The following is a 13,012-nucleotide window of genomic DNA, read 5'->3' on the forward strand; positions in this document are numbered from 1 at the left end:
ATTAAGTGTCGTTAAGGACTGGAGACCCATTTTTATAGCTGTGGGTATAGAATTTTTGAAATAGGCTTGGTTGTACATTTTGCATATCCAGAAGGGATTCTGGTGGAGTTAGGAATCCAATACATAGACGGTAAATCACAATCATCGTCTTGGGCAAAGAGACCAAAATAGGATGGCACCGATTTATGGTTTTCCACTATCTCTTCTTCGGAGTGTGTAGCGGGAGTATAGTCTTATTACTGCTACTATTCTCTGCGTCTACCTCTGATAATAAACATCGGGCATAATACGTTTTACAAACAAAAACAATGTTGTTTTGTGCTTTTTTCCTAAATATGAGCAAGTGATGTCAAGGGTTAGATGTAGCGAAGGTCGACTAAAGCCCTGACATAGAAGGATGAGGTCCTACTAGTACTAGCATTTTTACAGGCGTTAAACGTTATTTCAGATCAGAGTATTTTGTTTTCGACAAAACGTAGTCATGTTTGCAAATGAATAAAGTAAATTCAAAGTCAAGTCTCCTATCCATATGTTATCTAATCTAACCAATTAACTAATAATTACTTACTTGAAAGAGGAAGTGATGTATTCACATAATTAGATTCTCTTTTCGTCTTTCGACTTAAACGAAAAATTAGCTCTCAGTTAGATATTTTATGGCATTACTGTCAAAATTGCAAACCAAAAACTAAAAGTAAATGACAATATCTTAAGCTTGAGTCGAACAAATAGGTGATTAATGGTCTTCTCGACTTCTACTCCTAAAACTTTAGTAGATTAATTATGGATAAGAATTCGTTATTTTTCTGTTGCATAACTGGGTCATGTCCTTTTCCTGAGAATACCTTTAATTTTTAAAAGTTTTCTTTGTCTATTGTTTACCTCTTATTTTTCTGGGGTGTGACAGAGTCTGGCACGGATAATAATTCCAAGACGTGTACACTGACTGCTACGTTTATTACAATAGTAAAAGCGAGGATCTCAGAATATACATGATGTTCAAATATATACTATTCAATTATACAAGACATCCTTAATTCAATGTAAATCTGGACATAAATCTGGACACAAACATTCTATGTGTCCAGTTTACCTGCCTTGCGTATGATTTACTGACCCATTTATTATTTGTGTACAAGTAATTATTGTACTCCGGGTATCAATACATTTCTTTATTACTTGTTATTCACCGAGGTATTTTTGTATGTGCATTTGCTGACACTTTAATTGTTTAGCCTTAGGTATTTTTGCTATTTTATAGTTACTTGTTTTTATAATATGTTCTTTTAATTCCCCTTTTTTTGGTTGTTTTATACCCTTAAGTATATATAATTCAATTTATAATTAACATGAACAATACTAATTCTTAAAATCATTAACACATTCCTCCCTTTCTCAAAATTACAGTTTAATCAATAATGTCTAAGTACTGTTCTATCACAAGGGATTACATGAATATTGTTGATATTATTGTAAATACCTTACCATGGTAATTGAATGTTTGACAAACATGATCCACATTTATCGTCTTTCTTCCAAATTTTACAAATTTTATATTCTACAATTCCAGTAAAAACATTTGTTAAAGTACTCCGAACCTTGAAGGTGAAAAACGTATACATTCAATGGTATGTTCTTCTATAAGTTTTCAACTTTTTATGAGCAACTCGGTGAGTGTTTCTAGAAAAGCAGAGGTCGCGTACCCTACCGGTGCACCTGGTCCATGCTCCCAGTTTTTAGTGGAGTCCGAGTTGCTCATTTGCTTTTGTTACTTTGTATGTATGATTGTAGTTACTTTATTGTTCTTTGTTGTGTATGTCTGTTTTCCCTGTCTGGTCTTTGTCCCTGGATTACATTCTGTTGATTACCACTAAAACCTTGGTTCCACTGAGTACTCTTTCAACTTGTGGTTTGAGGAAAATTACAAAATTCAGAATTAGAACTACATAAAATCAAAAATCATTGTATTAAAAAAACTGACCGATAAGCAACACTAAAAATGTAATAAAAAAAAGATAATGTGTCAAAAATAAGTATCATTGAATATGCCAGAAATCGCACATACAGTTATGATTTGAGATTTGTCTGCTATTGCTAGTCTGACGACACAAAGTTGGTTTTTGATTGCATTTCAAAATCATTAAGAATTTACTTGGTAAAACTCATGATGGTGTATATACGAACGTTTACAATGACTTATAATCTTTTTTTTTTAAAAGATATGCCTGCCCTATGAGCTTGTCATTTAAATAGTTAATACAGTGCATAGTAAAAAAAATCAGGTAAGCTTGTTTTTTTTATAAGAATAAATGAGTTTATCATATTGGCAAAAAATACCGAGGCAACAAACCAGAAGGACATTTATGTTTTGTGAGAACTAATCAAAATGGGAAAAATCAGTAACATGCATGTTTTCATACCATATTTAACTCATTGCCATAGGTGATGTGATCCATTTATACATAGAAAATAGTAAAAGAAATTATAATTACATTAAAAAAATGACGGATAACCACAAATAAATAGAAACTAGAGACTTGAAATTGACTTTAAAGTCATAAAAAACATAAAATGATTGAAAATGCACATAAGATGTGCGCCCCCAAACGTAAACATAGTCCCTCATTATTGACCTCTTAGTGTTGCTTGATACATATGAGATCTCCAGTCATGTAGGAAGACCTCTTAGTGTTGCTTTATACATATGAGATATCCAGTCATTTAGGAAGACCTCTTAGTGTTGTTTGATACATATGAGATCTCCGGTCATTTAGGAAGAAAATCTATTAATTATGTATTATTCAATTGTTTAAGATTTTATCTTTACAGTGGAAAGTCAAATAAAAAAATGCTTCCTTTTGTAGAAAGCCTTTTCACTTTTTTAAACTAATATTCACTTTGATGACCTAAAAGTTTATTTAAGGAGGTTAAATTTTTATGTTGTGATTATATTTTTCGTCATTTTTTTTATCATGGGATAATTTTCAAATGTCCTTGCCCCTAGTTTTATATGTTATTTGAGGAACGGTTCAAACTTTTGAACAGGTTATACGAATTAATCTGGTTTACGGCAGTTTGTGCTTATATACCGCGAAGCGGTATATGAAAGTGTAAACTTGCCCAAACCAGGTATTTGAGTATAACCTGTTAAAAAATTTGACACATTTCTTATGTATTATTTCTAACAGTTGAAAGTCCAAATATTATTAATTGTCTCGTAACAACTTTTTTTTTCGTTTTGAGATTATTTGAATCGCTGAGAACGGACCAAATAATAATTGTATGCAATGTGTATAAGGATCGTCTATTTTCATTGGAAAAAATGAAAAAGACAGACAATACTCATTTGTTCCAATTTCAAAGTAATACGGAAGCATAATATCTTACAATCTCCGAAATAGAGGCTGGTAGCTCCCTCGTCCCTGTACTAACTTCGTGTTTGTTTGACGTAGAAAATACAAGGACCTCTGTTTTGGAGATATCTTATTCATATAATCAGATTCAGTTTTAGCTGTTGCAATTACAACGAAGAAATGACCTCTTTGCAACAACGGAAATAAAGAATTTTAACTTGTACCAATTTAGAAAAAAATGTGTTCGTAATTACAAAAGTCTAATTTGACCACAGTTAATACCATTGTTTACAATTTTGAAAGTTTTTTTGTGGAGAACAAGATTTATGAAGTCGTATAAATGCATACATTAGAACTAAAGCTCACTGAACTCTTTATCTTTTAGGTTGAAGTTAAATATGATTTACTTACTTCTCAGCAAAAAAGGTATTATGAAGATAACAGTAATCAAGCTTGCAACCGACAACATGGCGATTCCACTGAATAATACAATACTGCTCATCGATTTAATTGATGGGGGCTCTAAAAATAAAATGAAGATAAGGCAAAGTAGCTTAAATCATTTCACATTAACTTGTGTGTGAAAACTATCCTTGAAATGTCTCGAACTGTTTTTCTATTATGTCGCTTCGGTGATTCACCAAATGTGGTTTCATGTAGATCTATAGACGTGGATGTATGTTACAAATACAATTTACAAAATATAAGTACAATTCACTAAAAGACAGTACAGTTTTGGTATGTTTGGTTTTGGTTCTTTATCGTTTTTTTTTAAATATCTTTGCTATCTCATATCCTTGGTCCTACTAATTTATTCATTCAAATTATAATGTACCACAATGGGTAATGTTTTTTTTTCCTGTATCTATCAAGAACTACGACAGAAACCAGTATTGGATTTGAATTATTCTAGTATATTTGAAAATATATTTTTATTAAATTATATCAAATATAAAAGTACTTGCACAAATATACAATGCATTTTGGATATCGAAGTACCTCCACAAATAAATAAAATATTATGGATATCAAAGTATTTCCACAAATTTTCAATTTATTTAGAACTACTTTTGATTACTTGAATTATTTTAAACAGAAACTCAGTACCCTATAAGGTTTGTAAGTCTCGTTCTAGTTTCATTTTCCTTATTACCGTAATTTTCTGTGTAGGACGTATTGAAATCCGAAGACCGGATGGGATCTAGAAACGCTGCATTACAATGCAAAATTTTCGATTTCATGCTTTTTCTTTACAGTATCACGTAGAAATAGATATTTGTCATTTTTTTATCGGTACTTTTACATGAAATGATGTTGTGTTTTAGTACTGAACACATCGTTCTGTAATAACTAATCTCCATGTACTTGAATGGTAGACTAGATTACGTGAAATCACGGATTATAAAGACGAGACTTCAATACCTTTCTGATTAACCACAGAAAGCTGCCCCATAAAATGATTGTTACTGTTACATCATGATACTTACCGAGTGTTGAACAGGTTCGTAGATTGGACCACGCTTTACCTATGCTATTTTCAGACACAATCTGAAAATAATACTTAGTAGATGGAGATAATTTATTCAAATGTAGAATATATATAAACGGTTGGTTTGTATCCCTGAAGTACACCTTGTTGCTTTTCGAATCAGATCCTTTCGCCCAAAATAATACTGTAAAGTTTTGCTCTGGAACTACACTTAAATCTGGAATCCATGAAATAGCTGCTGAATCTGGGCCTGTACAAATCACACTCATGTTTCCTACTTTTGTCGGCATAGCTAGAAAAAAAAGTAGAAGAGTATATAATCAGATTTAAGCCGTTAAAATAAATTATTGATTATATCTATTTGTGATTTAACAATATAATAAAGGGTGAATGTTACTTATCGAAATTTTAAGTTGAACTCTTCTTACAAAAGCAGAATGTACCTGTCACCTCGTATTGAAGGAATTAGAATTTTCATAAATTATGTTGTCATTTTTTATTATAATTGACCTTTGTATGTATACATTTACTTTCTTTTCTTACACAGCTTTGGAATAGTGTACATACTAAAAACAGTTATTGAAACTTTTGCTGAATCTTCGGATCCGTATTTATTTCGAGCTTGGCAAAAGTATTTTCCGGCATATTTTCTATCAATCGTACTGAATCTCAATTGATCACTGCTTGAAACTTGGTCCCCGTTCACATTCTGCCATGAAAAATCACACACAGGTCTACAATCGGCACGACAAGATATAGTGAATGTCCGATACTCTCTAACTGTTGTATTTTTTCTCGTTAAGTTGACTGTTTCTGGCCCATCTTGGAAAGAAAACAAATTAAGTAAAATGATGTAAACACCGATAATATATTGAATGATATATTTAGAACAAAGCTCAAATAGAAATAAAACTTTAGAGAAATCTCAAAGCAAATGTGCACATCATATTTTTACTGTGAAAAACGATAATGTAACCCGTTCACATTTGATTTCAAAACTACATATAAATTCATGTACAAGTTCATAGCATGACCATCTTTTTTCCAAGTTTGACTTAATAGCACAAATTTCGCCCATCACAGCTATATAATGGGAATGCCATCCATGTTTAATTTGATTTCTTTATTTTTATACGAAACAAAATTCGAATTTCATGCAAACTTTTTTTCTAAATTCCTCAGGATAAAGTAAACAAAGAATCACGATATGTATTTAAAAACATTTTGATTCACAGAAAAAAAAAGAATGTACAATACAAATTGCCTCTTCTAGCTGTTCGTTTTTCTTTTCTTTAAGGGTGTACCTAACTTAATTGACTCGTTTAAATTTCTTTAAATTTTATTCAGTGTTTTACTTCGATAAAAGAAACAAAATATATGAATTTCTAGAAATGTTAACCACGTATTTCATGGAATAATTTTAATGAACATATACTAGCTTTGTTAACAAATCTTTTTATTACTAAAATTTTTTAAGTTATCAAAATAAAACGTTTCGCCGATTTTTAGTAGAGTTAATTTCATTAGGTGTAATGTACCCCTTACACAACATGTAATATCATATGATAAGTTAATACTTACAGTAAACATCAACAATTATGTGTTTAAGAGTTGTTCCTTCAGTGTTGGTTACCTGGCATTCGAAAAGTCCATGATGATCAGTTTCAGACAGAGAGTATATAAACAGATTTCTTGTTGGTTGTAGGGATTTATCAGGAAACTTCCATTGATACTGACTAGATGGTTTACAATCAGCCGTACACGTTATTGGACCTAACGATTCTCCTTTAAGTTTGGTGTAGCGATATGTTGAGGGTGAAAGAGTAATATCGGTAGGGGAATCTGGAAGCAAAATTTGGTTATTTTAATGTAGTATTTATTAAAAAAAACTTGCAAAGTTGGTCCAAGATTTTATTCTAAAAAAGGTTTGAATTTCGGGCAATTATATAATTACTTTCAATACACCATTTGCATATTTTATTCCTCGTTCCTGATTGAAGTACCTTAAACTCCCGTCGCAAGGGTCATCCTTGCGTAAAAACGTTTCTAATGCTTATAGAAAATTTAAAGATCTTATATTTTTCATCATTATAATAGTTAATTTTCAAAACTTTTGTTTTGTTTGGGACTATCTGAATAGTTAATTTTAACGATCTCACAGTGGAAAATTTGGTTATACAAATGAACATGGTTTGCTCAAAGAAAGAGAGTTGACTTATTGTGTACAAAATTCATATCAAAAGAAGGAAAATTCTACTTCATTTCCATTGTCTTAAATTACTGGTCAATAATGCCATTTCTGTTGCTTGTCCAAAAAAAATAGCAATTAAGTACTGAGTATCAAATATGATTTGTATATATTGCTTAACTACAATTATAAACAGTCTTCCAATTTAATATATATTTCACAAAAAGAAAAATCGCAGTCAACTTCTTTACCTTCTTCAATTACGTTGTGTCGACTGAGAAATTTGGTTAAATAACTTCCATTTAGCCAATTATCGTAATTTTTAAAAATAAGAAAGAAAATCCTATCTTAAAAACATTTGATAACATGTCAATTCTTCTGTGTACTGTGAACAACATTTGTTTACTACTTCTTTTAAAAGTTCAACATATAAATAGGTACAAAGTTAAGCTACCAGTAGTGCAAAATTGCAAGAAAAGAGTTGGTCAAACAAAGATCATTTATTTTATTTCATTAGCATACTTACGATAAAAATCAATTCTTATCATTTGTGAATACTTGGAACCAAGTTTATTTTCAACCCTACATCGGTACTGTCCATCTTCATATCTTGATGTGCTCGTTAGCTGCAGAATCATATCATCATTGAGCATGCCGCCAGGTCCAACCCACTGGTATCTACATATTGGATTGCAATCAGCCAAACATATTATAGAAATGGCGTCTTTTTCGTTGATGGAGTAAGATGTGTTGCTTGGTGATAGCGTCACATTTTCTGGGGGATCTTTGCAAATAATATATAAATAAAAACTGTTTAAATCTGAGAATGTTCTTAAGTATTTGTTATGTTATTCTAACCTTTTAAATGGAATGATATTGCAAGTTAAGACTTTTTCGCATACTTAAGTAACTGAAATTATTTTTGTGGCCAAATTCCCAATTTTTTTACCCTAACTATAGGGTAAAAACTTGTCATTTGAAGCCCTATGTCACCAGCTGCATTATGACCCTAGCTCTGCTATCTAGTGTACCCCAATCTCTCACATATTCACTCTTCAACTTTTTTTTTATTTTTGTTCGGTTGATTACCCACCTTCTGCCCATACTACCTCCCTTAATTTAGAATTTTTTCACCAGAACAATGTGCTCTAATAGAAGTGTACATTTTTTGTAGTTGGTTTGACCGTTTTTAGGCTGTACCTTTTTGTTGTAAGGAATCATCTTTACTTTTGAGGGAGTTTCAACTGTATTATCAATTAATCAATTATTATTTTCCTCTTCTCTGAAAGCGACTCTTTGTTACTGTTTGAGTTTTCTGTTGTATTTTGTTTTATTTGTTTTCATACCAAAAATCTTAGTGGAGTAGCATGCACATCATTGTCCTCTTTTTATCTAAAATAATTTCTTGGGAAGTGATGCAATATAAATAAAGTTTTAAGAAGCTGTCCATGTTAAAATCAGGCAGACCCACCGATATGGTTGGTACATTGTAATTTTATTCCGATGTAATGTTTATATCACATGTATGTCAAATGAAAAATCCCATGTATCACAAGAACCTAGCACTTTAAATCCCATTCCCCATCATCATCTGCAGTACTACCGTCAATTCAGTACGAGAACTAATTATTCTTATTTTTAAATCCTAAAAATATGCACTTCACTATAGAAAACTATGGGAAAATTAATACGATACTGAGACCTGCTGGACTACGGCGATAAGGCGGGTGGTGCCATAAGAGAGAATAGTGTTACACATCATTATTTGACTATAAATTTAAAAATATATTATGCACCGTCAATTTTCAATAGAAAATCCCATGTATAACCAAAAAAAATATGTATGTTAAATTATGCGACAATTGATGGCTCGGAATACGATTTAAAAGTTCCCTATCAAAGCATCTGAAATAAAGAGTTATCTCCCTTTTTCAAGAAGTTCATTTTTTTTCTTTGCATTTTTTTCTCTTTAACTATTGCAGTTTATCAAAAACCATCATTAAATCTTTTCTTGACAAATAGTGCATTTGTGATTTGAAATGGATGATTTTTTTTTAAACGACATATGTAACGTGCAGCTCACTGCCTGTTTTTTTGTATGAACACCCTCACAAAGTATTAAACTATTTAATATTTGACTTTTCCACAGAAACAACCCGTGTACTTGCCCTTCCACTCTAAGTAAATTATCAAAGTATTAAAGATATAACAACGTGGTGGCAATACTTACACTGTACGTCCAAAGAAAAGCTTGTTTCCGCTGATCCAATAGCGTTTGTGACTTTGCATTTAAAGTTCCCGTCGTGATTTTTCTCTATTCGGGATAGTGATAATACATTGCTTGTACCAGTTGTTCCGTCAGGGAAGATCCATTTAAAGTTACAAGATGGTTCACATACGGCTGAGCATGTAACTGAATTCAAAGATGTACCAATAGTTCGTTTGTAACTAGTTGTAGTTGGGTCTATCTTTATCTTCTGAGGTTTCATTTTGACGGAATCTAAACAAACAGTTCATGCAACGAAATGAATGTAATTACGTTTAAAGACAAAACGCCAGAAAGAATAATTTTCCGGAGAAAACATATTATGCAAATATTAAAGAAGAATCAATGTAAAAATATGATCCGATTTGTGAAATATGAATAGTTGATGGATTTCAAAAAGAATAATAAGCATAAATGTTTCGACTAGTATTGCATCTTGGTTTAAATAAACTCCTTTTCCTGTTTAATGGTACGTGAAATTAGCAAAGTATTTTTTGCTGAAGAATGACAAATGGACAGTATTCATATTTAAGTTAAGATCACTTGATTTAATATTGAAGCGGGGTTGATTAACGAGACAACCACTCCAACAATAAACTTAGACTTGGAATCCATGAAACAATATTATATTCTCTTTCTTAAAAATTTCAATATTTTTACCTTCATTTACATAATTAAAAACAAAGTTTAACTGATCCGATGTGAAGTGGTGTCTTTCTGATTTTTATTAGCATATTTTGTTTTTGGTTTTTGTATTCATGATACATGTATACCCTTGTAAGTAGTATCAGTACACTTATCACATTAACTTGTAGATGAGCAATGCTTTGATACAAGTAAAAAAAATAAGAAACACATATTAAATGGCTTTTTAAAACCCCCATCAGAGATGTATTTGTATTCTTCATAGCTTTTGCACTTTTCTCATGCTAAATATAATAAAATTAAGGGAAATTACACAATTACACTAATAAAATTAATGCAATGGTCAAAAATATAAGTAGAAAACAATGTTATTTTAACAATATGAAGGTAAAATCCGGAAGTTGGATACCACCGCAATGGTTCTGACTTGGTATATGCATTTTAAAATTAAACGTGGGTAAAACCAGGTTTCGTAGCGTTCTAAACCTCTGCATCCTAAAATTCGTTTATGACAAATGCGCATGCTTTGAGAAAATATTAACTTAGTTATGTTGAAACGTAGTGAAGCAGGAAGTGTTTATGAAAACTTTGGTTGAGATATTGAGTCCGATATAGGATATGTAAATCTCGTAATGTGACTCCGTGGTTTCAAAAGAAACTATTATTTAAATGCATGAAGATTTCTTATTAACAGAGCGTCCAGTTCAGTATTCAATATTTTCTACATCAAAACTTCCGGTAAGGAAAATCAAACTAGAACGAGACTTACGTACCCTATTACATGCCGTTGGATAACTGAAAGCCATACACAGGCAAAACTATTTCACATGATTTGCATATGATTGTCAGTCAAATGGAGCAAAGTTGAATATTAACAAAGTTCACAAAAAGTTTAAATAACGAATACAATATCACCATGACATATATTGAAAAATCCCAACCTGCAGCCGTTGATATCATAATCATCATCAACAATAAAATCAAATTGTGAATTATTGAGGGCATCGTCGTCTGTAAACTACAACGAAATTTACTTTTTATGTTGAACTATTTTATATCTATAAGTCTATATTTTGTAAAAATAATGATAAACGATAGAAAAAAAAGCCTTTAGTCTAAAATAAATTTTCATTCGGATTGCACATGACCGTTTTTTCTACGAAACGTAATTGAAATAGAAATCAAGCAAATACTTAATTTTCTGTTCAGATTAATAACACAATTAGCAGTCAAAAGGAAAGTTTCAAATGGCAAAAACCGTAAAGTTAGAAACCACCGCATTTATCCTGACTTCGAACAGGCATTTCAAAATGTAAGATGGGTTAAACCAGGTTTTATAGCGCACTGAACCATCCACTTGCATTACGGTTCATTATTTCCGTTATTTTACAACGCAAATGGGCAAAATAAAATTGCCTCTAGTCAAAATTGGTAGAAATCAGAAGTCAAAACAATGCAGAAGATATGAACAACAATTGAGTGAAAAAAAAAACGTACTTAATACTATTAAATTTAAGTAAATCTAAGTCACGAATTTTCCAAAAGTATCAGTAGAAAAGTAACCACTAAATTCCACTTACTGTGAAAGTATTTTAATTCGTAGATACCAATCTTCGTGGATTGTTTAATTCGTAGATACCAATGTTAATTAACAAACAATCTCTCATTTATTCAATAATTGTAGAATGTAGAATAAGACAACATACGGAAAAACATGAGAAAATGACCAAATAGCAAACATTTGATTAAAAGTGCAAGATTTTCAGTGACATATTCGAGGAGGGGTTTCCTTTTTTTAATTAAGTGGAACTTTCTGGAAACTGAATTAAGGCATGTATATCCTTATTTTTCAGGACCTCCCATTTCAAACTTTCTGGCTCAATATTCAAGTGTGCGTTGTTCTGTCTTCAGAACTAGACAAGCTTGTTTTGGCTTTTCAACAAACGGTATTTCAAACAAAGTCTATTTAACCTTGCGCCAAGCAAAAAATAATGTTTGATATTCGTTGATAAAAACAGAGACAATCACACAAACATATAAAAATTAAAACAAAGAAACTTACTGAACTGAAGTTATCATCAGTACTCAAGAATCTTTCAACTTCTAGAAACTTCCGCGTTGTGGCTAAGTACGACTGTCATGAGATTACTAACTTAAAACGTAATATAAATTATATTTATGTTTGAAGTGCGTTATAATAGACAAGTTTACTACTTTGAATTTTTAAATGTGATGTTCACAGGAAACCACGGTTTAACCGATATCTTACATTCAGAAAAAAAACAAAAAGTGCTCCGCTACTCATTGACCTATTTCTTCAGTCTCACTATGTTGACTTTATAGCTGATCAGATCCAAAAGACGGATCGTGGTTTAGCCAGATCCTATCATCTCAGTTCCCCCCTATATAAATTACGTACTGTCTTCTCTACATTATCCTAGTTTTGTAGATTTAATACTTCGCATCTACACCCCCCCCAAAAAGAAACTTTAGATAAAGGACACTACAGACTCTATGAAGTCGGTCTCATATCTTGACCTGCTTTTAGAGATCGATGGAAAAGGAAAACCCATGATCAAATCATACAACAAACAGGCTGACTTCTCATACCGTATTGTAAACATTCTATTCTTCTGTGCCAAAATCACTTCAGTATCTGCGTGTGGAATTTTCATATCACAACTCATATGTTAGAGCTTGCCGAAAATACGTGTTGATACCATCCTTGTATTGTTACAATTAGGCTCCTGGAACAAGAGTTCCTACAGAATTTATATGGCCGTCATCACGAACTCGTGGATCGTTATACTTATCCATTTGCAACATGAGAACCGATTTGCTAACCTTTTCATAGTTTTCGTAGTTTCATATGATTACCTATCACCTTCGTTCCCTTGATTACTCTTTCTAGAAAAGCAGAGGACACTTACTCTACCGGTGCATCGTGACAATGCACCCAGTTTTTGGTGTAGTAAGAGTTGTCATTTACTTTGTTTTATTGAACGTTTCATTTTGGCTATTTCATGTTCCTTGTTGCATGTGTCTGTTTTTCTTATCTAGTCTTTGTCCCC

The 13,012-nt window shown here is 31.7% G+C and overlaps 1 protein-coding gene across 17 annotated transcripts in view; it reads right to left on the bottom strand.

The window, feature by feature from the left end:
• Window positions 1-12,156, bottom strand: part of LOC148617996 (cell adhesion molecule CEACAM5-like) — a 23,688-nt gene extending 11,532 nt beyond the window's left edge. For 9 of the 17 annotated variants that reach the window (XR_015922591.1, XR_015922590.1, XR_015922587.1 and 6 more), the window contains exons 1-10: window positions 12,004-12,156; window positions 10,883-10,959; window positions 9,261-9,530; window positions 7,557-7,814; window positions 6,424-6,684; window positions 5,410-5,664; window positions 4,841-5,134; window positions 3,765-3,875; window positions 1,486-1,558; window positions 569-621 (exon numbers count right to left, since the gene is read on the bottom strand). Coding sequence is in view for 8 of the 17 variants with exons in the window: in XM_088585704.1 (XP_088441830.1) it covers window positions 569-621; window positions 1,486-1,558; window positions 3,765-3,875; window positions 4,841-5,134; window positions 5,410-5,664; window positions 6,424-6,684; window positions 7,557-7,814; window positions 9,261-9,530; window positions 10,883-10,959; window positions 12,004-12,020 (1,669 nt within the window). In the remaining 9 variants the exon portion in view is untranslated. The remainder of the gene's footprint in view (window positions 1-568; window positions 622-1,485; window positions 1,559-3,764; window positions 3,876-4,840; window positions 5,135-5,409; window positions 5,665-6,423; window positions 6,685-7,556; window positions 7,815-9,260; window positions 9,531-10,882; window positions 10,960-12,003) is intronic. The other 8 variants (XR_015922595.1, XR_015922596.1, XR_015922594.1 and 5 more) reach the window with 3 other exon arrangements.
• Between the last annotated feature and the right edge of the window lie 856 nt (window positions 12,157-13,012).

The sequence above is a fragment of the Perna viridis genome, chromosome 5 (assembly GCF_037379345.1).
Source record: "Perna viridis isolate PV_CMFRI_1.1 ecotype Kerala chromosome 5, ASM3737934v1, whole genome shotgun sequence".
In the NCBI taxonomy this organism is placed as follows: Eukaryota; Metazoa; Mollusca; class Bivalvia; order Mytilida; family Mytilidae; genus Perna; species Perna viridis.